The sequence below is a fragment of the Schistocerca gregaria genome, chromosome 4 (genome assembly GCF_023897955.1).
Source record: "Schistocerca gregaria isolate iqSchGreg1 chromosome 4, iqSchGreg1.2, whole genome shotgun sequence".
NCBI lineage: Eukaryota > Metazoa > Arthropoda > Insecta > Orthoptera > Acrididae > Schistocerca > Schistocerca gregaria.
The window spans coordinates 272,923,122-272,949,592 of NC_064923.1; the positions used below are offsets into that span (position 1 = coordinate 272,923,122).

At 36.9% G+C, this 26,471-nt stretch overlaps 1 protein-coding gene across 1 annotated transcript in view; it reads right to left on the minus strand.

The window, feature by feature from the left end:
* The window catches only part of LOC126365996 (anaphase-promoting complex subunit 2), a 102,910-nt gene that overhangs the window by 60,449 nt on the left and 15,990 nt on the right, over window positions 1–26,471 (minus strand). The window contains exons 3-5 of the mRNA XM_050008819.1: window positions 22,564–22,672; window positions 20,689–20,827; window positions 11,963–12,143 (exon numbers count right to left, since the gene is read on the minus strand). Of these exons, the coding sequence (XP_049864776.1) occupies window positions 11,963–12,143; window positions 20,689–20,827; window positions 22,564–22,672 (429 nt within the window). The remainder of the gene's footprint in view (window positions 1–11,962; window positions 12,144–20,688; window positions 20,828–22,563; window positions 22,673–26,471) is intronic.

Below are 26,471 nucleotides of genomic sequence, written 5' to 3' on the forward strand. Positions count from 1 at the left end.
ACAGAACAAACATTGCAGTAACTGAACCACATTAATAAGGAATAATTATGATAATAACCAGAAAACTGATCTATGGAACAAAATATGTGATATTTTATAGAAGATACACTGGAGATTATCGCTGTTTCCATTGACAACTGAGTCAGATTAAGAGGATATGCAGAAGCCATTAAAAGCACTGCTGGTAAAACCACTCAAGAAGAAATCGTTTGTCAATATAAATTAATTAATCAACAATATATAAATATATATGTCAGAGAAGAATTTTAACTAATCTAAGAATGAGAAGACTGGTGACCAAGAATATGAAGGGGGACGACTGTTTAATCATCCCAGCAGCCGACTGTAATCACATCTGCTGCTCATTAAACTACAGCAATGCAGGATGTCCAGCACAGTGATCCTGTTTCTTGTCATCGTCACAATGTGGCAAGACACACAAGCATTGTTTGGTGAGCTGCATTAAAACCAATTTGCATTTATTTACTTATTTTATTTATGTGGTGGTGGCGTATGTTGTGGTATATATCCATCCTTTGTAATGGTTAGTAATCAGGGAAGTTTAGTTGCAAATTTATCATCACTGTAGTGTAAGCAAGTGAGAACCCGAAAGATGGAAGCGATGCTGAAATCTACTGCTAACTTAGCTGTTAAATTAGATACTACTAACACTAGTGTCAAAGCACAAGGTGAAGAGCTGCAGGCTAGGCTGGATATTATGAATATGAACATAAATGCTCAAGCTATTAAACTTGAAAAGGCTCTGGCTGAGACAAAAGAAGAAACCACTATTAATTTAAAATTAGAATTCAAGGCTGACTTACAAAAAACAACTAATCAGAATTCAGATGAACACGCAACTGAATCCAGAAAATAAAAGTTAGAAATAAATAATAAGATAGCCAAACTACAATCTGCTATTACAACTTTAACAGATGAGTTACATTTTAAGGAAATTAAACAGTATTACTTAGAAATGAAGTTAATGAACAATTTCAAGATGTAAATAAGGATTTAGAATGTATACAGATTTGAGGGGCATTACCATTTCATGTTCAACTTTTACAACCTTGGAGGAGTGTAATGATTACTTAGTTGAACAAAATGTTCAGGCAAGTATTATGTTATTGGTTAATACAGCTATTTTATTTGAGGGTTTTTGCAATACATCTATTGGGGAAGATTATTTGCTTCCAATACACAGTTGCAATTAAACTTGTGGAACACTTATGTGACAGAATTTTGTCAACAATTTTGAAATGACTGCATCAAGTTTGTTCGTCTAATTTTCTTGTAAGATAAGTGAAAATGACTTAGTGTTAACATTTAGTAAAGTGATTATTTACAAAAGAGACAATAGTGAGCTTTACCTTAACTTTATGTTATGTCAAATAGGGATACTTTAAATATTTTGGGAAATTCAAACAGAGACAGAAAGGGGGATTTCAAGTAGAGCGTCAACAGCTTTGTGCCTATATGAAGAAAGCCAATAACATTTTGGTCTACCTCTGGCCCTTATCCAAGCATTGACTGCCAGAGCTGTAGGATGTCCTCCTGAGGGATATCATGCCAAACATTATCTAACTGGCATGTCAGATCGTAAAAATCCTGCCCCTGATGCTCCAAAGGTTATCAGTTAGGGAGAGATCCAGTGATCTTCCTGGCCAATGTAGGGTTTAGCAAGCACAAAGACAAGCAGTAGCAGAAAGACATCTTACTGAAATGTAAGCCCATGATGAAGAGCAACAGAACAGGACCCAGAATATCTTTGACATTCCGCTGTGATGACAAACTAATGGCTCCTATGTATTCACTGGTCATTGGGGCTCATTTCACAGCTGGACTCATCAATGAAGACAATTCTACTCCAGTCAATGAGACTCTAGGCCAAATGTGCTCAACATCACCGCAAACAAATTTGTTTGTGTTCTTAGGTCAATGGTAGTTAGTTCAAGGGGCACTGTGAGCTCAGCTTCCTTACTGTAGCCATGTATTAATGGTCCTTATGGTCACTGAAACAACAGTTGCATGTTGGGTTGACGAAAATGATGAATCCAGGGTTGTGAGTGCCTCTCTGAGTAATCTAGTTAAATACAGGGTTACAGTTGTCTCTGAGCTTTATGTGCTATTACTAATTTTTGAAGACTGGATTTCAAGATGGCGCTGAATGAAATTCGCGAGTGTGTTAGTTCCAGTAATAAATGTAAATTTAATGAAGAAAAGTGTGCATTTTGCAGAAATGTCGGTTGGTATTGTGACCAGTTATGTATTACGTGTTATATTGTGTTAAAAGTATCTGAAAAAAACTGTGATGCATCTATAAACTGTGAAAAAGAAACCATGTTGACGATCGGTAAACAGAACAGCATGAGTTCCGCAAATAAAAGCAAACAATCCGAAGTTTGTGTGAAGTGTAAGAAGTTCGACGTATTTAGTGATGGGAAGTGCATCTCTTGTTATTTAATTATGAAGGTGGTAGTAAAAAATAAGAAACTCAGTGTTTGCTTAGCATCAACTTCATCATACAGCCACGAAATTGCGCTTCAAGAAATAACAAACAGCAAACTATGCTCATGCACAAAGAAAGTCGTTAAAGGTATTATGTGCTTTAAGTGTAAAATTGTTTATCATTATAACTGTGCAAAGGTGGACTCAAAACAAGAGATATGGAAATGTGATAATTGCGTAAAAGTGGGCACTATAGACAGCAAGGAAGAAATAATTTCCGTGTTGTTAGAAGAACTGCAAAGACTGAAAGCTGAAAATGTCACATTGTCTGCCAGAAGTCAACAGAACAAAAGTGAATCCCAAGACGAGAGCACAAATTGTCACCAGCCCAAGAAGATACCAAAACATCTCGTTTCTCAGCAGTTATATCATCTGAATACAAGCAACCGTTTTAGTGCCTTAAGTGATAAAATTGATGAAACAGAGAAATCTACTCAGGTGGTAGGACGAGACAATGTTCCTAAAAATTCGACAAAAAGACCAATTGAGAGTCAGCCAACGAATAAGATTTTATTACTATCGGACAGTCATGGGCGAAACTGTGCATCATTGCTAAATGAATTTTTGAAACCCAAGTACTACACATCATCTGTTGTTAAACCAAATGCATGCCTCAGTGGTGTAGTTGAAGGGGCATCAGATCTTACTAGTGATTTCAATTTGGACGATGCAGTTATTATCCTTGCAGGAATAAATGACATTCGTAAGAAAAACAACTTTATTCCAGACTTAGAAAAGTTGACTGCAGCACTTGATCATACAAAGCTATTGTTATGTACCGTTCCCTACTGTTATGACAAGCCAGAAGTCAACGAAACAGTGTACAGATTTAATGAATATATAATGAATTTGTCATCTAATTTTGTTAATGTGAAAGTAATTGATGTCAATTTATTCTTGCAAAGGCCTGATTACACTAATCATGGACTACACCTGAACAAAACAGGAAAGCTCAGACTGTGCAGGAACATTGCTTCATCAGTATCAAACCCATGGAAACAGTGTGATGTAGTAAAAACACTTACAACCAGCTCTGCAAGAAAGGTCAGATTTTGTACCGGTACTGTAGAAACCAATTCATGCCAAGATAGACAGGGAACCAATGTGAATACAAGAAACAGATGTATAGCTGTGTCTCACCCTGTCACTGCCAATGACATATTAATACCATATGATGAAGTTCCACCAAAAGAACCTCAAGGACTGGAAAATAATTCCGATGCAGTATCTCCAAGGATAAAAGGTAATCCCCGATTTTCTACGAGAGAAAGAAGAATTCCAAAAAGAAACAGTGATTTTTTATGGCCAGCACCCACCCGACCTCGCCAACGACATCTAGTGAACAAATCTCCAGCTGCGACATAGGTCTTAATGTATCCAACACAGTTTTGAGTGCAACGGGGACAAACGGTGTTAATGGACAAGCAGACCAGCAGAAGGACAGTAGAGGTAGCTATAAGAATCTTATTATTCTTCATCAAAATATCAGAAGTCTCAAAAGTAAATTAGAGTTTTTATCTGTAAATTTAGAGGACATGGACACTGTTGACCGTCCTCATGTTTTATGCCTTACTGAGCATCATGTAACAGTTGGAATTGATGGGCTGCAGCTTGATGGGTATGATCTAGCTACTCATTACTGCAGAACAAGTAAGGAGAAAGGTGGTGCTGTAATTTATATAGACAGTAAAATCATTTATAAATCTTTAGATCTAAGTAAGTATTGTGTAGATCAACATTTTGAAGTTTGCGGGACTGAAATTTCTGCAAAGGACATGTTACTTACTGTGCTTGCAATTTACAGAGCTCCAGCACGGAAGTTTTGCATCTTTATGAATAAGTTAGAATCTCTTTTGACCAAATTGTTCTCTAAAACTAGAAATTTAATAATTGTAGGTGACTTTAATGTCAACTTCTTAACTGATAACAACCTCAAAACTGACCTGGACCACTTAATGAATTCTTACAACTTGGCTGCGATGGTTACCTGGCCCACTAGAGTTACAGAAAATTGCAAGAGCCTTCTAGATAATATTTTCATTGACAAGAATAGAGTCAACAGTGCTAGTGTGAGCAAAGTAATTTATGGCCTGTCTGACCATGATGGACAACTTCTGAAAGTAAATAACATCAGTTTGTGCAATAAAATCTCCCACACCTATAGGTCCTATAGATGTATAAACACTGAAACTGTGTCTGCCTTTAACGACTATTTGTCACAGATAGATTGGGAGCCAGTGTACAGCACATCAGATGTTAATGATAAATTTAACCTTTTTTTAAATGAATTTATATCTGTATTTGAAATGGCTTTCCCAAAAAAAAACTGTCAGAAAGAACAATGAGGTTTCTTCCAGTAAACCATGGATTACTGGAGGTATAAAAATTTCTTGCAGGACTAAGAGGGAGTTACATGCCTCACTAAGAGTATCAAATGATCCCCTTGAAAGGTCTCATTATAAGTTATATTGTAAAATTTTAAAAAGGGTGATAAACAAATCCAAGAGCCTGTATATTAAGTCTGAAATTGATAAATCTGAGAACAAAATAAAAGCAGTTTGGAATGTTATAAAGAGAGAGTGTGGCAAGAGTAACAAGAATGTTAATACCACAGAGATAAGCTATAAGGATGAGGTTATTCATAATCCTGTAACAGTTTCCAACATATTCAACAATCACTTCATAACTGCAGCAGAACAAGTAGGTTGTAATGGTTCCTTAAATGCTGCTACGCATTTATTACACAGAGCTAACCCTAACACGTATGACCCAATTTGTATTGCCCCAGTTACTATTACTGAAGTTAAAAATACCATCAAGGCCTTAAAAAATAAAAATTCCACTGGTATTGACAACATTTCACCAAAAATACTGAAGCATTGTAGTGACCACATATGTCAAGTCCTGTGTCACATTTTTAATGAGTCTATCCAGCAAGGTGTTGTCCCAGAGAGGTTAAAGCTTGCCGTTGTGATACCACTTTTCAAGAAGGGTGACAAAACTAATTTATCTAACTACCGTCCAATATCACTACTAAGTAGTTTCTCAAAAGTATTAGAGAAACTAATGTATACAAGAATTGTAGAACATCTTAACAGCCACAACATACTCAACAGAAACCAGTTTGGTTTCCAAAAAGGTAGATCAACTGAGCAGGCTATTTTTTCTCTCACAAATGAAATTTTAGAGTCAATAAATAATAAAATGTCACCTATTGGAATTTTTTGTGACTTGTCTAAGGCCTTTGACTGTGTGGACCACAACATTCTCTTACATAAGGCTAATTTTTATGGCTTGCGAGGTAGCATTGGTAGATGGATAGAATCATATCTGCAAAACAGAAAACAGAAGGTGATAATTAATGGTGCCAATGATAGTCCCATTTCTTCTGATTGGGGCACATTAAAGTGTGGTGTGCCTCAGGGGTCCATCCTAGGACCTTTGCTTTTCCTTATCTTCATCAATGATCTCCCACTTTGCACAGACACCGAGTGTAAATTTACTCTTTTTGCCGATGACACCACTATTCTGCTTGAAAGTCAAACTAACAGTGACCTAGAAAATAAATGTAATGCTGTACTCGTTGACATCCTACACTGGTTTAAGTGCAACGGACTAACTCTAAACATTCAGAAAACTCAGTATATGCAATTTCACACATCTCAACAAGAAAATGAAGTATGCCACTTAAACTGTGGTAACCAAAATATACTACACTGTGAATCATCTAAGTTCTTGGGCATTCTAATTGATGGCAAGCTGAACTGGTCTGAGCATATCTTAGACCTACATAGAAGGCTCAGTGTGGCAACTTATGCTCTGCGTGTAATCACCCCCATTGGTGATGAGGACGCTACTAAAGCTGCCTACTTTGGTTATTTTCATTCTATCATGTCGTATGGCATAATATTTTGGGGCAACAAGCCTTTAGCCAAAAAAATATTTACTGCACAGAAGAGAGCTGTTAGAATCATGAGTGGTGTTCATCCAAGATATTCTTTCAGAAGTCTGTTTCATAAGTTACAAATATTAACACTTACCTCTCAACTCATATTTTCTTTGATGATTTTTGTTTCTAACAACCTATCTCTTTTTAAAACTAATAGTGAATGTCATGATCATAATACTAGGTCTAAAAATGATCTACACAGGGATCTGAAACATTTAAGTCTTGTTCAGAAAGGTGTTCATTATTCAGCCACAAAAATTTTCAACTCCCTTCCATCAGGTATTAAAGATCACATTAATGTCTTACCTACTTTTAAATGTAAATTGAGAGAATACCTAATGGTAAATTCCTTCTATTCTCTTGATGAGTATCTACAGATAAAGCAATGATTTTTTATACTGATAAAAATTTGTTTGCTATAGATCACATTAACTGTTTAATTTGGAAAATGTACTATATTTCCTTTTTAGGTAATGTTTTATATTACTTGAGCTATACCTTTGATTTGATTTTAACCTACAAACTTATTCATAATCTTATGGTATATTTTTGTCATTTTATATATGTGTATTATTTGTTTAATTTGGAAAATGTACTATATTTCCTTTTTAGGTATTGTTTTATATTACTTGAGCTATACCTTTGATTTGATTTTAACCTACAAACTTATTCATAATCTTATGGTACATTTTTGTCATTTTATATATGTGTATTATATCTGTTGTATGTAATCATGACTCATTCCACATCCTTGTGATTTATCACAATACAGATTAATGGAATACGAAATAAATAAAATAAAAATAAAATAAAAAATAAAGTAATAACGACCAAAGGAGTATAGAGTGCATGGCAATAAAAGGTTGCTACTGGCTTTAAAAATGTTACTCCTACTGTCTGGTGGCAATGCAGAAAAAAAAAAGCTTGAATATGTGCTGTGATAAAGCATGAAATATCAATCAATAAAACTGATCAAATATACTCATGCTCATAAATTAAAGCTAATGCTGATAAATGGTGAACAATGATCTGGTGGGCAGTTTGCAGGTATAAATCACCTCGGGGTTTGAACATGCGCTGCATTTGACCTGCCGTTGTCGCACGGTGGCGCTGGCAGCAGTCCACATACGCAGGGGTGTGCTGGTGCATGTCAGAGTACGGTGCAGCGAGTAAGTGTGCAGACGTTTTTGTGCTAATGGTGAATGTGTGTTGAAAATGGCTCAAAGAACACATTTTGATGACTTTATGAGGGGTAGAATACTAGGGCAACTGGAGGCTGGTCAAATACAGCAGGTTGTAGCATGGGCCCACCGTGTGTGATCTCAAGATTATGGCAACGTGTACAGCAGACAGGAAACGTGTCCAGGCACTACAGTACAGGACATCCACAGTGTACAGCACCACAAGAAGACTGATATCCAACCATCAGTGCCTGCAGACAGCCACGGAGTACTGCAGGTAGCCTTGTTCGGGACCTTACCGCAGCCACTGGAACAGTTGTATCCAGACCAAAGTCTACAGACGACTGAAGAGACATGGGTTACTCACCCACAGACCTGCGAGGGGCATTCCACTGACCCCTAGTCACAGGTGAGCCCGTAAGGCCTGGTGTCAAGAACACAGTACATGGTCATTGGAACAGTAGTCCCAGGTTATGTTCACGGAAGAGTCCAGGTACAGTCTGACCAGTGATTCTTGCCGGGTTTTCATCTGGCGTTAACCAGGAACCATATACCAACCCCTTAATGTCCTTGAAAGGGAGCTGTATGAAGGTCGTGGTTTGATGGTGTGGGGTGGGATTATGATTGCTGCACATACACCCCTGCATGTCTTTGACAGAGGAACTGTAACAGGTAGGTGTATCGAGACGTCATTTTGCACCAGTATGTCCGCCTTTTCAGGGGTGCAGTGGATCCTACCTTCCTCCTGATGGATGATAACGTACGGCCCCACCAAGCTGCTATCGTGGAGGAGTACCTTGAAACACAAGATATCAAGCGAATGGAGTGGCCTGCCTGTTCTCCAGACCTAAACCCCATCGAGCACGTCTGGGATGCTTTCGGTCGATGTACTGCTGCACATCTTCAAACCCCTAAGACACTTTGTGAGCTCCGACAGGCACTGGTGCAGGAATGGGAGACTATACCCCAGCAGCTTCTCAACCCCCTGATCCAGGGTATGGTAACCTGTTGTGCGGCCTGTGTACGAGTGCATAGTGATCATATCCCATATTGATGTCAGGGTACATGCGCAGGAAACAGTGGCATTCTGTAGCACGTGTTTCGGGATGGTTTTCTCAACTTATGACCAATACAATGGACTTACAGATCTGTGTCATGTGTGTTCCCTATGTGCCTATGCTATTAGTGCCAGTTTTGTATAGTACCGCATTGTGTGGCACCTCATTCTGCAAGAGTGTATAATAAAGATTAGGTACATCCAATCAATCACTGTGTACGCATGTTTTATGAGGGTGTGTGTGTTTTTTTTTTTGTATTGGTATGGTTTTGCCATCAGAATTTAATCTGAAGAGCTCTGTCTGATTAACCAATCTTTTTGAAGTTCAGCCTACATGTATTATGAATGAGAGAAATGGTCAAATAGATTATGGTTAAAATATTTTATGGTTTTGTAATACTTAAAGAATTTGAGAAGAGATTAAATGAATGGCAATACACATGGACAATGTAAACATAATTAAACCCACACGGTGAATACTTATTTCATGGACTGTTTGAAATTTACTAGGATTAAGTTACAGGGGCAACTGAATTAACGGCCCTCTATGTAGTCTCATTCACTTGTGTAGAGTAAAGGTATGTACACACAGATGGATAAAATATTTAGTGGTGGACATACTTAGAGAGCTAAAGCAGGAAGTTAAATTTGGATTACATGAGTTGCCACTGGGTAGAACTGCAAGTCTGTGTAACTCCAGGTTCAGAATAAATAGAGACTTGGATTGCTTAAAAGATAAACTGTTGAAAATATTTACCATTATTATCTGTTATCTTCTCTGGTTATGGTGGCATCATTTGTCTTAAGAATGGGGAGATGTGGTGTAATATATCATTTTGGTATTGACGAATGGTGGGCATGACATTTGAAAGCAATTTGCTAGTTAAGTAATTTTAAAACTGCAAACTATTTGTACGTTTTTGTTACTGTTTATGCACGAAAACTGGTACAGATGGATGGTGCACATCTTCAAGGTGGGATGATGATGGTAGTCTAACTATGTGTTGCAATACATGGTGGCTTGGCAGTTATCCTGTGCTGCACCATCATGGGCTGAAGAAGTGGAGCTCACATCGAGTAACGAGCACTGTGACAATGAAAATGACATCACAGAAACACAAGATAGATTCTTGTTATTGCTGATATGTGTATTCATTCTGTGGTTACATCTTGAGCTGTCAAATTAACATTTCACACTGAGATTCTAGTGGTGAACAGTCATTGTTTCTGAGAGCACGAATATACATCATATTTATTTGAGAAATGCTGTATTTATTTTTGAGACTTGATTTTCCACTGCACTCTTGACTTCCAGTGACTGCTGCTGAATTTGGAAAATGAAGTACTTCCTTTTCAAGAATGGCAGTTGTGGACACGTAACAAAGTGAGCAAATTAATATCATCAAGCTATAGCTCTGAATAAATTGGCCATCTAGAATCAATGGGAAAACAGCAGTGAGTGCCATTTAAATCTTAAAGGGTTTTGTATGAAATTTCAGTTCCTCACAGGCTTTTTTCATTCTGCTGCAATGTTCCTCAATGTGAAGTAGTAGTATTCACTAGCAGTCTCCCATTTCAGAGGTATTTCACCAACTTCAGTATTCCTGTTACCCCACAAAACACTTTTTGAAAGGTGCCAATTTTTCGAATCTATCTTCTCTTTGCGATTAAAAACACATTTGGACAGTTGATTTGTGTTCCATCATCATCATCATCATCATCATCATCATCATCTTTGATGTTCAGGAAGGCTGAACTCATACATTCTCTACATGGGTTGGGTGTTAGTAATACCCAACAGCCTACCTGAACTGTTGAGAGTATTTTATTGATTGTTGTAACTTTCATGAATGCCCAACGAGTAGCTGGGGATACACTGCTGAATCAAACAGAGTCGTGCTTACCTAAGAAAGGTGTTGCAGGTGCAGCTCGTGCACTAATGAACATTTTGCTCCAACAGCTATTCACCTTATTGGCAGGAAGTGTACACATTTAAGTTGAGGCATGTAACATCCTCACAAACAAATGGAAATTCCTGTGCCCTTTGACACACACCTTTCCATTGGCATAACACAATTCCCTCTGACTCATATATGGAGCTTACAGTTCCAGGCAGCCGGCGATATTCAATAGACCTCAACACAGGAACCTTGGGTTCATCAAAACTGTATCCAGTCTAAACTGGCGTGTACTCTAAGGTGCTCACCATTTAAAATGTGAAGCTTATCAAACATTCTGAACATGCAAACATTACCCTTGGGAAAAAAATAAAAGAGAGAAAAATAAAAAAATGTATTTTAAACAATGAGATCATTATGTATGGAGCATGAGCCCAGATTAGGGAAGCATGGGGAAGAAAATGTGTCACTCCCTTTTAAAGGAAACATCCCAGCATCTGCCTTAAGCAATTTAGGGAAATAATGCAAACCTAAATCTGGATAACTGGATAAGAATTTGAACTGTCACTCTCCTGAATGTGAGTCCAGTGTGCTAATCACTGGGACGCCTCACATTGTTCATAAGCGGGGCACTGTGGCCGACAATCAGCAAGTAATGAGGAGTAAATAAAGACACTAATGGAAATGAAGAACAAGTGGCTGTGGGAATCATGCACATATTACATAACCAGTTCCCATTCCTGGAATTGAGAAGTAGGGGGTATTCGAAGGATCTAAGTGACAAAATAAATATCATGGTCCTTGTTGTACTGCCCCCCCCCCCCCCTCCCAAAAGGGTAAGAACCAATGTATAAGGAGCAACAATTAAGTGTCTTTCAATTCCTAACAAGTATATCGCAGAGGTAATGTGGATGACGGAGTGACATTTGGGAGGTATGGGACGGTGTTTTCATACTGTCAATCTCATTTCAGTATATTGTGCAAGGAAGTCATAAAAATGGCCAAGAAGCTGATTAATAGATTCTAGAGAAGAGTGACACTTTGTAATATTGGAAAAACTGTTTCCGGCATTTTTGGGACATTGAATGGTGGTACAATAAGGGACAGAGTGGTAGATCCATTTCACACACGCTGTAAGTGAAAGGAGCTCAAAGTGGAAGAGATAACAACAGTTAAAATGGACAGCTGACTATAAGGTATGATAGTGTCTCCAGAAAAAAAGGGATGGAGGGTATTTGGGAAATATCTTGGGAATTTAGCAACAGAGAAAGAGTTGGGTTATGCCAGAAACTAATAAGTTTTGGATCACAAGTTTTGACAAATTTTTCAACATATTTGCATTATTTCCACTGCCAATTATTGTACATACCAATAATAATATTAAACAACTGCTCAATGCGTGTCCGGGTATATGTCTCATACAAAAAGTGAGAGAGCTTCTGCTTGAATTTATTGAGAGCTTCTTGTGTGGAGCGTGTGCTAGGTGGGGCTGCATCAGTTCCAGCACAGTATATTCGAGTCAGCCATCCCATTACAACAGTTTCCAGCCACTGCCAAGAGAGAAAACAACATTTTCTAGACAGTTTTACACAAACAGAAAGTTTGAGGTAAACATCATATTAATAAAAGTGCAAAACACAGTGATAAGTCCTCTAACATTGAACTGACTACTAGTTATAAATGCATAAAAAGAAGTTACATGTCACCTGTTTGTTCCCAACAATAATTACCCTTCTCAACAAAAAAGATTCTTTCAAATTTCTATCTTTTTCCTTTCTCTGTAACCAAATATCTTCCATGCCTCCTCTCTTTCATGCCCTGCAATATTATTTTTTATTCTTACAATGAGTGGTGATGTATTACTTTTGTAACTTTTTGTGTGTTATTTAAATTCCTTTTTTTTTAGAATTTCCAAAATCAGTAAGCAGTTAAGTGTATCACAGTCTGGTGAACAACTTTCAAAACAATACCACTTAACCAGCCAGAGTGTCATTATAGATGTTGAAACAAATTGTTTCTCATTTGGTGTCATGAGGCTTAATGGACTCTATTTGAGACATTTCCACCCAAGAAAATTTTTTGCAGTCACCAAGAATTAAAACATGGAACCTCCAGAAGAGCAGCTAGCAATGCTGTACACTAAACCACAAAGGTAATCAATATATAAGTGATGCATTACCTAATGAATAAACTATCTTTAAATAAAATTGATATATTTTTCATTGCATATACAAATTATTCACAAAAATGAGGAATCAGAACCACTCACTTGTAGCTTATTGAAGCTACATAGAACAGTTACCAACACTGGGAGTTTACTGGCTTTTGTGTTACAACTCTCTCTCTCTCTCTCTCTCTCTCTCTCTCTCTCTCTCTCCCTCCCCCCCCCCCCCCAAATTTTCATTACATCTGCTCTCACAAATAATCACACAGACACCCAAAAGGTATCCATTTATGTCTACACTGACAGTTGATGAGTGACTGCTCAAAAGTTGACATGAGCCGGGCAGTGGATAGATGTGGAGCTTGCCGATGTTATCTCTAGTAACTGCTCACATCATTCAGTCATTCCTGTCACATTGACAGTATAATCCACTAGAATTACTCATATTGCTCTTTGTTGGGGGGCAAAAAAACAAAAAATTGCAATGACCCATCAATCACTGAAAGCTTAGGTTATTCCAAAACTTGGCACAACTCCGCACCAAAAATTTTGACAAAAAAACGACATTAATATTTCACACTATGGTGTGATTCAAGAACACAAGCTTTTACAGAATGTTGTGACAGATGACACGACATGGGATCTACTCACTTTATCACTCAATGGGATGACATTTTTTTGCTATCTGTCATTTTTTCAAAACTATTTGAAGAACATGTAAGCAACCTGATAACTGTGTTGAAGCGTATTCAGACTGCATGCCTCTGTGTGAATCTGAAAAAGTGCCTCTTCATCACCCACGAAATAAAACTTTTAGGGCATATAGTGAATGGTGATGGAGTCCACACTGATCCAGAGGAAATAAGAACACTCGCAGATATTCCAAATGCTCCACACATTCACAATGCAAGAATTTGTCTTGGATGTGCTCATACTACTGGTGATTCATACAGGACTTCAGTGCCAATGCACATCCCTTACAAGAACTACTGGAGGGAGATGCCAAACTTTCCTGGAAAAAGGTGCAAAAAAGATCTTAAGAAGGTGCTGCATCTTCTCCAGTCTTAGCATTGTATGACAAGAATGCCAAGAGAGAACTTCATACCAACATTACTGATTGTGGGATAGGTGCAGTTCCAGAATAAATTCTGGAAGGTGATACCTTATGCCCCTAGAGTGCTCTCCAAGTCCAAAATGAACTATTCTACAGCCTAGGAAGAATGCCTTGCAGTTTTTTAGGCCATCAACCAGATCCAGCAGTATTTATGTGGCAAATCATTCGCAGTTTTGACAGACCACCACTCCCTATTCTGGATGACTAATCTGAAGGATCCGTCAGTCAACTGGTGAGATGGGCGCTCAAGCTTCAAAAGAATGACATCACATTGGAAAACAAAAGTGGACGCAAACAAAAGGACACCGAATGCCTTCAAGAAATCATTTGGTGGAACACTCCAGCTTAGATGAAATCTCAAATCATCACTGCATTCAGTAACATCTCTGCTGAACTGAGGAAAGACACACCACTGCTGAAGCTGTGAAGGAGGAGGAACCGACAAAAGGAGAATTCCAATTAAGAAATGGAATATTGTATAAGAGGAATTATTATATGATAGGGTAGAAATGGTTATCTTCATCCTAGGTCATCTACAGTCAACTATCTTAAAGTATTTCCAGAACGCAACATCTGGTCACCAGGTATTCATGACGACTAGAGAAAATCTGCACCTACATACTCCACAAGTAAATGTGTGATGCATGGCAGGGGCTGCCTTTTACCACTATGAGTCATTTCCTGTTCCACTCACATATCGAGCGAGAGAAAAACAACAGTCTAAATGCCTTCATAGGAGTCCTAATTTCTCTCATCTTCAAGGTCCTTACATGAAATGTGCATTGGTGACAGTTGGATTGTTCTGTAGTCAGCTCCAAATGCCAGTTCTCTAAATTTTGTATAATGTTTCATGAAAAGATCACCATCTTTCCTCCAGGGATTCCCATATGAGTTTGTGCATAATTTCCATAATACAATACTTGCATGTTGATCAAACTTACTGGTTTTTATCTGACCTTTTGTTCTATATGTGGTCTCCCTTAGAGGAGCTACATGTTTGTAAAATTCTTCCTACAAACTGAAGTTGACGATTTGCCTTCCCTACTACCATCCTTATGTGCTCATTCCAATTCACTTCATTTTGTAACATTATGCCTTAGATATTTAATCAATTTGATTGTGTCAACCAGCCCATTACCAATGTTGTATTTGAACGTTAAAGGATTGTTTTTTCTACTCACCTGTATTAACTTACATTTTTCTACATTTAGAGTGAGCTGCCACTCATCCCACCAATTAGAAATTCTTCCTAAGTTATCTTGTACCCTCATATAGTCACTCAATGGTGACTTGTTCCCATACACTACTGTGTCATCAGCAAACAGCTGCAGATTGCTGCTCACTCTATCCGTAATATTGTTTACGCATATACAGAACAAGAGCTGTCTTATCACATTTCACTTGGGTGCTCCGGATGATACCTTTATCTCTGATGAACAGTTATTATTGATGACATCATACTAGGGTATACTATTTAAGGAGTCTTCAAGCAACTCACACCTCTGGGAATCTAGTCTATACTCTTGGACCCTTGTTAACAGTCTGCAGTTGGGTACTGTGTCAAACGCTTTGTGGAAATCTAGGAATATGGAAACTGTCTGTTGTCCTTCATCCATGGTTCACAGGATATCATGTGAGAAAAGAGGAAGCTGAGTTATGCATGAGCAATGCTTTCAAAATCCATGCTAATTTGTGGACAGAAACTTTTCTGTCTCCAAAAAATTTATATTATTTGAACTTAGAATCAGACACAGGTATCACTGGCCACATCTTTAGTGACTGGTGAGCCACTGGTAAGGAAGGCGAACGATGGAAGTGTGTGCTGCATTTACTTCGGGGGCATCAAGTACTACCTGCAGCAGCAACATTCTACCGAGTAGGAATCGACCTCTTGAGGAGGTATCCGAAGTTAACAAATGGGAATCGCTGGATAAAAGTCTGCGCTGACTACCTAACCCATGATGGTGTAACCAAAGCTGTGCCAACAACCAAAGCACTAGAAATTGCAAAGTTCCTTGTAGAAGACAGCATTTTGAAGCACACAGCACTCCAAGTGACAATCTCTTATCCTGGAAAAATTTTCCACTTGAGACTAGTATGAAAGGTAATTTCACATTGCAACATCACCTACACGATGATAGCTGAATGATGAATGGGCTCACAGAATGCTTCAATAAGACATAGGTAGTTATATTCTCAATGTACATTGATATCAAACATGGGACTGGGATATAATACTACCTGTTGTGGCATTCACATAAAACACAGCGAAGCACGGCACTACAGGCTCTACACCATTCTTTCTGCTCTACAGTTGCAAGGTCAAACCATCAGTGGATACACGGATCCAGTTTCAACCAGCCAACACTCATAATGACTACATGAAACACCTCATCATCATGACCAAAGAAACAAGGCAGCTGGCTTGCATATGGACCGCAGACACCCAGGAGAAAGACAGAGTGCTATAACGCCAAACACCAACCTGCGAATTTCAGTCTGGGAGACTTGGTACAGACTTTTAAGTCTTATGGAAGATAGGACTATAAGAATAGAAACTAAAGCACAACTTTGTGCCAAACCGTATACTCCATTGCTTGTCAGATGTCACACATGAAGTTGAGGATTATGAACCTTCTGCCAGAAGACAAAGGCACAGAGATGTTGTCTGTATCTTCTGTTTTAAGCCCTACTACATTCCAGAAGTGCTCAAGAACTTCTGAAATAGTGGGTCGCTGTTTACCAAAAGAGGGATCGATGCTACAAACTGTGGTGTATGCAGTGTGCCGTGGTGAATGCATTGCTGGCTGGTGTGCTGCAGGTCACCAGTTTGAATATGACCACTAGCAATTCTTTGTTATTAACAGGGGGAGGCCACGATGTAGGGATTACAGATTTACTTCAAACTTTGTATACCTTTAGTAGACCATTAAAACAACATAATGGGCAAGCAGTAAGATGCACTATTTTGGCAATTCCGAGAAAATTGCAAGAGAAGTTTTACGCATCTACTGTGTAACTGGTGTATCTGTGCATAGGTACCAGACATTAGAGTTCATGGTGCTCAAGCAGTTAGTGTTCGAGTTTTGTAAAACAAATGTGTATGAGGTGATGTTTCAACTCCCCCTCAAAATTAATTGTTAATCTATATTTTTCATCTTGTTATTTAATTTCTATGACATTTGAGAGGTATATAATTAAAAAAACACATGTATTTGCACAATGTTTTAGTGAATTTAATGTTACTTTATTACTTACTACTTTTAATTAAATTTATTATTAGAACAAAGATTTTTATAAATATCGACAAGTAAATGAAGAAACGTATAGCGTTTTCCTGAAAATGTATGCCTGTCGTGATTTTTGAAATACCTTATACATGCAATCTGGTAAGGTAGCTGGAACTATTTTGTACCTCAATGCTTCAAGCTGCAGATACAGAGGCTGGCCCAATTTGGCAATTAAATTGCACAGCGGTGAGACATAGCTAATGTAGCAAGAACAAATAGCATACATGCAAATTTTTTGAACATCATAAAATTTACACTTGTACTACAAAAATGAAGGTTTGAGCGGGTATCAAACCATTACCTCATACATATTCATCTTAGGAAGGTTGAACACTAGCCACTTGACCACCATGAATTCTAACGTCTGGCACCTACATGCAGATACATCAGTTACACAACAGACTTGTAAAACTTCTCTTGCGATTTTCTCCGAACTGCCAGAGGTGTGCACCTTACCACTTGCACATTATGTTGTTATGATGGCCAACTAAAGGGGTAGAAGTCTGAAGTAAATCGGTAACCCAACATCGTGGTCTTCCCTTGTAAGTATATTTCCAGAAAATTCTTGAAATATCTTATGTTTTTAATGTTTGTATGTGTCATAGTGGATAGCACTGCTGGCTGGTGTGCTGAAGGTCATCAGTTTGAATCTGACCACCAGCAGTTATTTGTTATTAAGTATTTATTATTTCTGGAACATTCTTGAAATATCTTATGTTTATATATTCTGGAATATGTGATGTTTGTATAAACACCAGCATTCTGGTATATTTAATGTCTGTATAATTAATTGCACACTCTGTGTATAGTGGTGTTTATAATAAACATGCTTTCAGTTCTAAGTGTTATATATAATTGATGACACTGTTTTCAGATTTGGACTTGATTCTGGTTACAATATGGCAATGTGGATGGTTTCCCAATTTCAGTTTGTTTGCTCCACAGTAGATTTTGAATTATCACACTCATTCAGAGAGGGAGGGATTAAAGATTAAAGGTACAGGACCTGGACAAAGAATCTAAAGTTGTTGAGAATTTCTAAAGAAGTATGAGGCAATGACTGAGAAACACAAAAGAAGATGAATGGGCTGATGCCAGAGATAGTGCAGTGAAGAGAATAGAAGATCAAATATGCAAAAAGATGAATGACATAGGCTCATTTGCCAAGTGAGTAGGTAAAACTGAAAGGTGGGAGGAACACACGGAATAGCTTTACAGGGGAAATGAACTTTAAGACAATTTTGTAGAAAGAGAACAGGAAATTGATGAAAAATTGTTTGGGAGGTATGCTACTGTGAGTCAAGACAAGGCACCGAGACCAGACAACATCTCCTCAAAATTACCGAGATCTTTAAGAGAACATACTAAGACAAAACTATTCCACTTGATTTGTAAGATATATGAAACAGGTAAAATACAATTAGATTTCAAGAACAAGTCAACAGCTCCTGTTTCAAAGGCAAGTATTGACAAGTAGGAATATTGTTAATCCATTATTTTCACAAATCATGGTTACAAAATACTGACACAAATTATTTAAAGGAGAATGGAAAACTGGTATAAAATGACCTTTGGAAAGATCAGTTTGTATTCCAGAGAAAGTAGCAACATGTGAGGCAATACTGACCCTATGATTTATTTAGAAGATAGTTAAAGAAAGGCAAACCTACCTTTATGGCATTTTTAGACTTAGAGAAAGCTTTTAGCTATGTTGACTTGGTCTCTTCAAAATTCAGAAAGTAGCAGGGATAAAATACAAGGAGTGAAAGTTTATTTACAAGTTCAGTAATGTAAATCAAAGAGCATGAAAGGGAGATATTCTCAATGTTGTTCAATCCGTACATTGAGCAAGGATTTTAGGAAACTAAGGAGAAATTACAAAAGGGAATTAATGTTCAGGGTGAAGAAACAAACGCTTTCAGGTTGTGGCACAGATGGCAACAGACTTGGAGGATCAGTTGAACAGAATGGACAGTATCTTGAAAATAGTGCACAAATAAACATCAACAAGAGTAAATCAAGTCTAACAGAAAGCAGTTAATTAAATCAGGAAATGATGAGGGAATTATATTAGAAAATTAAGATAGAGTAGCATATCAGTTTTGCTATTTAGGAAGCAAAACAATTGATGTTGGGTGAGGGTGGAAGGTATTGTATGCAGAGTGGCCTTGTATGGAAGTTAAACGTGGGTGACAAGCAGTTAAGGCAAGAAGAGCAAATTACCTTTTACGGTGTGGTGCCACAGAAGACTGCTGGGTAGATTAAATAACTGATGAACAGGTACTAAATCAAATTTAGAAGACGAGAAATTTATGGAATGACATACCTAGAAGAAGGGATCACTGATAGCAAATGTCCTGACATATCAAGGAACTGTCATTTTGATGGGAAGTGTGTAAAGGGGAAGGGTGGGAGGTGGAGGTGAAAATTGTAGAGGGAGACCAAACCTTGAAACAAGTAAGCAGATTCAAATGGATATAGGCTGCAAAAGTTATGAAGAGATGAAAGGCTAACACAGGGCAAACTAGTATGGAGAACTGCATCAAACTAGTCTTAAGACTGAAGATCACAACAACTCATCTTTGAGCAGAGAACACATACTAAAAATTATCGAGGAAATCAAATTATGGCACAAGACACTGTGACTAACACAATAAACATCATTAACATCTATCAATCTAACTGAAGTGTTCACACTATTGCATATGATATGTGAAATGAACAATAACTTCACAGAAATTACAGTTAGTTCAAAGGTTACTTAATATAAAAATACAACACATAACTATAAAATATATATGACATGTAATGTGCACAATACCTTCAAGGAAACACAGTTAGTTAATATGTTAATGAGTATAAATCATGTTTATCCATGGTGGCTTCCTGTATATTTATGATTTAATAGTACACTCTTTGAACTGCTATGCATTATTTATCATAGATTTTGAGAGAAAGTGTAATGCAAAGCTGAAAATGCTTACATCCTTAGGGATGAATAAACATAACTGTTGAAGAACCACACGAGAAATTTATGGAATGACATACCTAGAAGAAGGGATCACTAATAGCAAATGTTCTGACATATCAAGGAACCGTCATTTTGATGGGAAGTGTGTAAAGGGGAAGCGTGGGAGGTAGAGGCATTCTTACTGCATTCTGAAAAACATTCTTTCTAAGCTAATATTAATCATAGATGGAATAATTTGGCATTTATCACACTAATAATTTATTGATAGAGGTGAAAGAAGTGGCAACTGACAGAAAAAAGCCTTAAGAACAACTGGGGCGTTGTACCCGACCTTTGGACTGGTAGTCTGAAATTTAAAGACTTAGCTACTACATGACACAATCACTACTCTTAATGATTTTGGAAGGCAGGTGTATGAAACTGCTTAAAGAGTAAATGATAGGAAATTGATAATCATGTGAATCTTCACTGTGCCACTATTAAATCATTTCAAGATAAATCTCAAAGTGTTTGATAGCAAAATAGTCCAAATGGAGCATACTGGAAACAAACTTACTTCATCTAAAGATGCAAGGTATGATGTATCAAAACTTCCTTTGCAGCTGTCATGTACATGCTTTTCAATCCGAACATGGATTAGAGAAGTTATGACTTCACTGGAAAGTCTCTCCAACAACTCCATCTCAATCAGTTTCCTAAATAATTACATTTCAGGACATTAATGTAAAAGCATATGCTAAATTCAACATACGATGACAACATGTATTACAACAAAATGATAATTTGAGAAAAATACAATAAAAATAAAATAAAAAACAGCTAAAGAGACCAATTCTGCAGAGTAAGTTCCTAATTGGTGCGTACTGTGTACATTAGAGCAGCTTTTAGTTCAAGTAATCACACGAGATTCCGTCATGCACTAACACAATTCATTTAAATAAAATTTGCTGCTCATCTCAGTTAAGAAGCACAATATTTTTGAGAACTTCAGTTTTAACTTACTTTAATACTCACCTATCATCTGTGATGTCAGATCAAATGTGAATTATGTTCTACATTACAATTCATAATTCCAGTTGGTGTACTTTTTATTTTCCCCCTCTCCTTAAATAATTATACTTTGCAATTTGTAACTTTTAAAACTTTCCTTTCTTTTCCTCTTCATTTTGTCCAACTACTTCAATATTTAACAAAACAACTAACTAAATAATTCCTTATTATGCATCTATAACTCATTACTTACAACATACGTATTTTCATTAAATAAAATCATCAGTTATTTTGATTCCATATAATGCACTCTTAATTCCAATCTAGATTTTCCTGTGTCATATTTAATAACTGTCTCATAATGTGTTGGACAGACTTATCTCTAACATTAAAATATAAAGTTGTCACTTCACTCTGTCTCTATGTGGTAATGAATACGTTATACTGGTGAACATCATTTAATTTTTGCTGCACTTCTTTATAGCTATGTGCATATGCTGCTACCAGACTTCTCATTTCCTGTTCACTCTGTTTCCCAGCATGAATTTTGCATAATTCTATCACACTGAACTGTTTTTCTACACTGTTTCTCCTTGAGTAAGGACACCTGTCATATCAAAACTGGTCAATTTACAACACATACTCTCAATTACAGCACGTTTTGCATCATTCCCTCTTACCTTTACACATTTCAAATTGGGAAATGGTGCTTTTTCTTTCAATTGATCAACATTATTGTGCCCTTTGTTTTTGCTCTTCATGTTACTATCTCAAGTTATTTTCAAAACAGAGCAAAAGCTTTGAAGCTTTAAATCCCCACTGTCAACAATTTCTTCCATTCTTATTTCGAGAATGTAAAGTTCTTATTGGAGTATAAAAAATGGAAGGGAGAAAAGTAACAAGTTGTCATATACTCATAGCTGAGGGTCTGAGTTGTCTATAGGCAGATAAATGACACATTGTTGCTAAGCTTTGGGATGGATACTTCTTTAGGGCTAAAAGAACACACACACACACACACACACACACACACACACACACACACACACACACACAAAAGATGTACAATTGTTTATGCATTTTCCATTACTTCTGAGAAAGGATTAATTAAAAGCTTAGTACAGTCCTCAGTCTTATTTTGAAGTTTAGGATCCTTGACTAATACAGATTATCCCATTCACTTCATTATCCAAGGAGCAGCAATACATACTAATAATAGTGTAACTCCATAAATTGTCAATGTTTAGATGTAAGCCAGCAAAATATTCAATAGGCAGAAAACTACTAATACAATAGCCACAGTGAGTATATTAACAGGTCACCACAGTTAGATTTTGTGTGTATTCAATACTTTCTTTTGCAACGATGTTTCAGAGAAAACAGAAAATTTTTACCAACTATATGTATTCATAGCTCCAACACATATTATTGTGAATCTCACCTATTTGTCTCATGAAAGGCATCCAATATGGCTCGACACTGACAACCCTCAATTTCAGTGCCACAACCTCCACACACCACATTTTCACTATCTGCGACTTCATCTATATCTGCAACATTTTGTCAGCTTTAAATTAATAAAATTGCTTTTTAAAACTAAAGGCCACAAGAGTTCTCAAATTCATATTTTACCTGTATCTTCTCTTACGAGAGGATAGTATCCATCTCAAAAAATATGTAACAAAAATCAGATAACAGTAATATGGTAAACACAAGCGTCAAGTTTTTGGATCAATGATTCTTCCTTTGAGATGTTTCCAAGGACAGGAACTGCTTTGGACTGAAAGGTTTCTGCAGTTTTGGATTTCCAATGTACAGGTTGAGAGATTTGACATTTCTCTTTCTGCTATCAATTTCAATCATTCTTCCTGTTTTCCCTGCTTAAGGGTCACAATAATTTAAAATAAAACAATGTTTCACACTATCAGTTTCTGATGTATCAGATATATTAGGTCTGCTACTTCTCTGTTGACTAAACGAAGGAAGAACATTTTGTGGTCAAACTCTCTTTGAAACGCACTGCAAATACGAGGTTCACTCCAAAAGAAATGCACACTATTTTTTTTTTTAAATCGATATTTTATTCTACATGTTTGAAAGTTTTACAGTGTGTAGATACATCCTTTAGGGTCAACATTTTCATTTCTCCACATAATTTCCATCCCTCTCAACTGCCTTACGCCATCTTAGAACCAGTGCCCGTGTACCCGCATGGTAAAATTCTGGACCAACCTGTTGGAGCCACTGTTTGGCAATGTGCACAAGGGAATAGAATAGAATATTTTTAATTCGCCTTTCAGTATTTTTCATACAATTGGCTTCGTCAAAGTTTACAAAGGAGTACACTTGAGCACATATTTAGCTTATTTAAGAACTGAAAACATTTCTTTATCACTTATTAAAAGCTTATATTATAATGAGTATTTCCTAGGAATTCTTCAATTGTATAGATTTCACTGCATTTTAACCAATTTTTCAATACACTTTTGAATTTATTAAATGGGGCTGTACAAGCTGAGTAGGGTAACTTATTGAAAAATTTTATGCCCAAATGTTTATAGTTATTATAGAGAACAGTTAGCCTCGAGAAAGGAAAAGCCAACAAGTGACTATTTCTGGTATTGTGTGTGCGTACATCACATCTCGTGCTGAATTTGTCCAGATTTTCTTTAGCATATATTAACAGTACATGCTAGGTACTGTCATTACACTGAGATATTTAAAATGGTTTCTGCAGGAATCTCTGGGTGCTAATCGTAGTATACATCTGATGGCCTTCTTTTGCCATTTGAAAATACATTTATCTCCTGAGGAATTACCCCAGAGCAAAATTCCATCCTCCAAATGGGAATGGAACAAAGCAAAATATGAGTGGAGTAACAGCTGTTTGCTCACACTGTTTCTCAATTTGTACAGGAAAAAAAAGTACATGGGCTAGTTTGTTGCACAGGTGATTGGTGTGTTCTTCCCAGGAGAGTTTCTGGTCTACGTGCAATCCAAGTAGTTTCACTGCTTTAATTTTACTTTTTGTAGCTTTTAGATTAAAAATTATTTCTTCCATTTTAGTATTGTTTATGCACAGTTGATTGGCCTGACACCAGTGACTAGTCATTTGCATTATTTCTTTGTTGTTATCCAGCACAGTTTGTAAATTGTCACCTGAGGTTACTAGTGTTATATCATCAGCGTACAGTATATTCTTATATGGTATATAATTCGATAAATCGTTAATATAGAGAATGAACAGGTAAGGCCCAAGAACCGAGCCTTGGGGTATTCCCCTTTTTATAGGGAGTATTGCTGATCTCTGTTTATTCGCATATACAAGCTGTAAACTATTGATTACATAATATTTGAATAAGGTGAGTGGTATATCTTCAATGCCATAGTATTCTAACTTTTTAATGATTATGTCATGAGACACTGAATCAAATGCTTTGCTTAAATCAATAAGTGTTCCAGATATATGCATTTAAGGGGGGTAGGACGTGAAACGGGCCGACTTGGAGCAGGAGAGGCACCACAGGCCATTTTAATTTACACTGTCTATACTTTTACAAATAAATTCATAAAACCTTGTTAGCATGCTTATGAAGGATTCAGGATTCACACTCATAGCAGAGGAAGTTCAAAAACATAACAAAACAATTATTTTTTTTACATGTGCAATTTCTTCATTTTTTGACTTGGCATTGGCTGCATTTGTTGCTGTAGGTATATATTTCTTCATAAGGAAGAGAGATTCTTCGATGAATTTTACACAGCATACAAAACATACTTACAAGGGGAATGAAGCTCTAGAATTTCCCAAATCTGTTAAAAACTGTGGTAAAAATTGAGATAATTAACTATAAAGTCGAGTTTTCTCTAAACACAAAGTTTAAAACGTAACAGCCCATTCATTTTTCCATAGATTAAATAAATTCTAGAACTTCATACACCTGTAAATATGGTTTGTAAGCTGTGCAAAATCCTCTCTTACTTATGAAGGAAAGTGTACCTATAGCAACAAATGCAGCCAACAGTAAGTGAAAAATATCATGAAATTACACATTTAAAAACATTTTTTTTCGTGTTTTTGAACTACCACTGCTGTGAGTGTGAATCCTGAATCCTTCCTGGTCATGTTGACAAAGTTTTATGAATTTATTTGTAAAAGTACAGACAGCGCAAATTAAAATGCCCAGTGGTGCCTCTCCTTCTTGAAGTCAGCCCGTTTGACGTCCTATCCATCTTAATAATTTGTTGCTTTCAAAATAGCTGTGTAGCTGCATATGCATGCAATTTTCTATTATTTTGGATATGATTGGTACTATTCATACAGGTCTGTAGTTGTTTGGGAGGTTTTTATCACCTTTTTTATACATAGGTAGTGGAACTGTGAGCTTAAGACATTCTGGAAAAATTTCTTCATCTAGTACTCTGTTTGACAGTGAGAGAAGTGGCATTTTAATTTCCTTTGCTATACACTTTATGGTGAAATTACTGAGTCCATAATAGTCTTCCATTTTGGAACTGCTTAGTTTGTTTATCAATTTGCAAATGTCATTTAGGGTGATAGAGGTCCAAGTAAATTTCTAACTAGTCTGTTTTGTATGGATGAGTAGTGCTTCTGCATCTATGGTAGAATTATTGAGTGGAGTGGTAGTGGAAATTATTTACAAAATAATCATTGAGTATATCACAGTCTATAGGGATGTTTTTTTCTTTATTGACGTTATTAATTTCCTGTTTTATGACATTCCAGACTGCTTTACCTTTATTTTTGGAATTCAAAATGTATTCATCATTTGCATTGGACTTAGCCCCTTTTATTTCTGATTTGTTAAGTTTTCTCATATTTATATAGTTTGCTTGTCTTGATCAGTTTTATTAGAATTATCCTTCAGAATTAGAAGTAGTACCCTAGGTTTGTTAAGTTTTCGAATGTACCCCTTGTTGGAGGACATTCCTTATGTGTATTATTAGGATGTTGTCTTTTAGTTACAGTGGGGCATCATCTTCAAACCTTGTTCCACGAAGAGAGTCTTTCAGTTTCCCAAAGAGATGATAGTCACACGGAGCCAGGTCAGGACTGTAAGGCGGGTGTTTCAGTGTTGTCCATACGGGTTTTGTGATCGCTTGCATGGTTTTTCGACTGACATGTGGCCGTGCATTATCATGCAAAAGCAAAACATCCTGCTTTTGCTGATGTGGTCGAACACGATTCAGTCGAGCTTGAAATTTCTTCAGTGTCATCACATATGCATCAGAATTTATGGTGGTTCCACTTGGCATGATGTCCACAAGTCCTTCAGAATCGAAAAACACCGTGGCCATAACTTTTCCAGCAGAAGGTGTGGTTTTGAA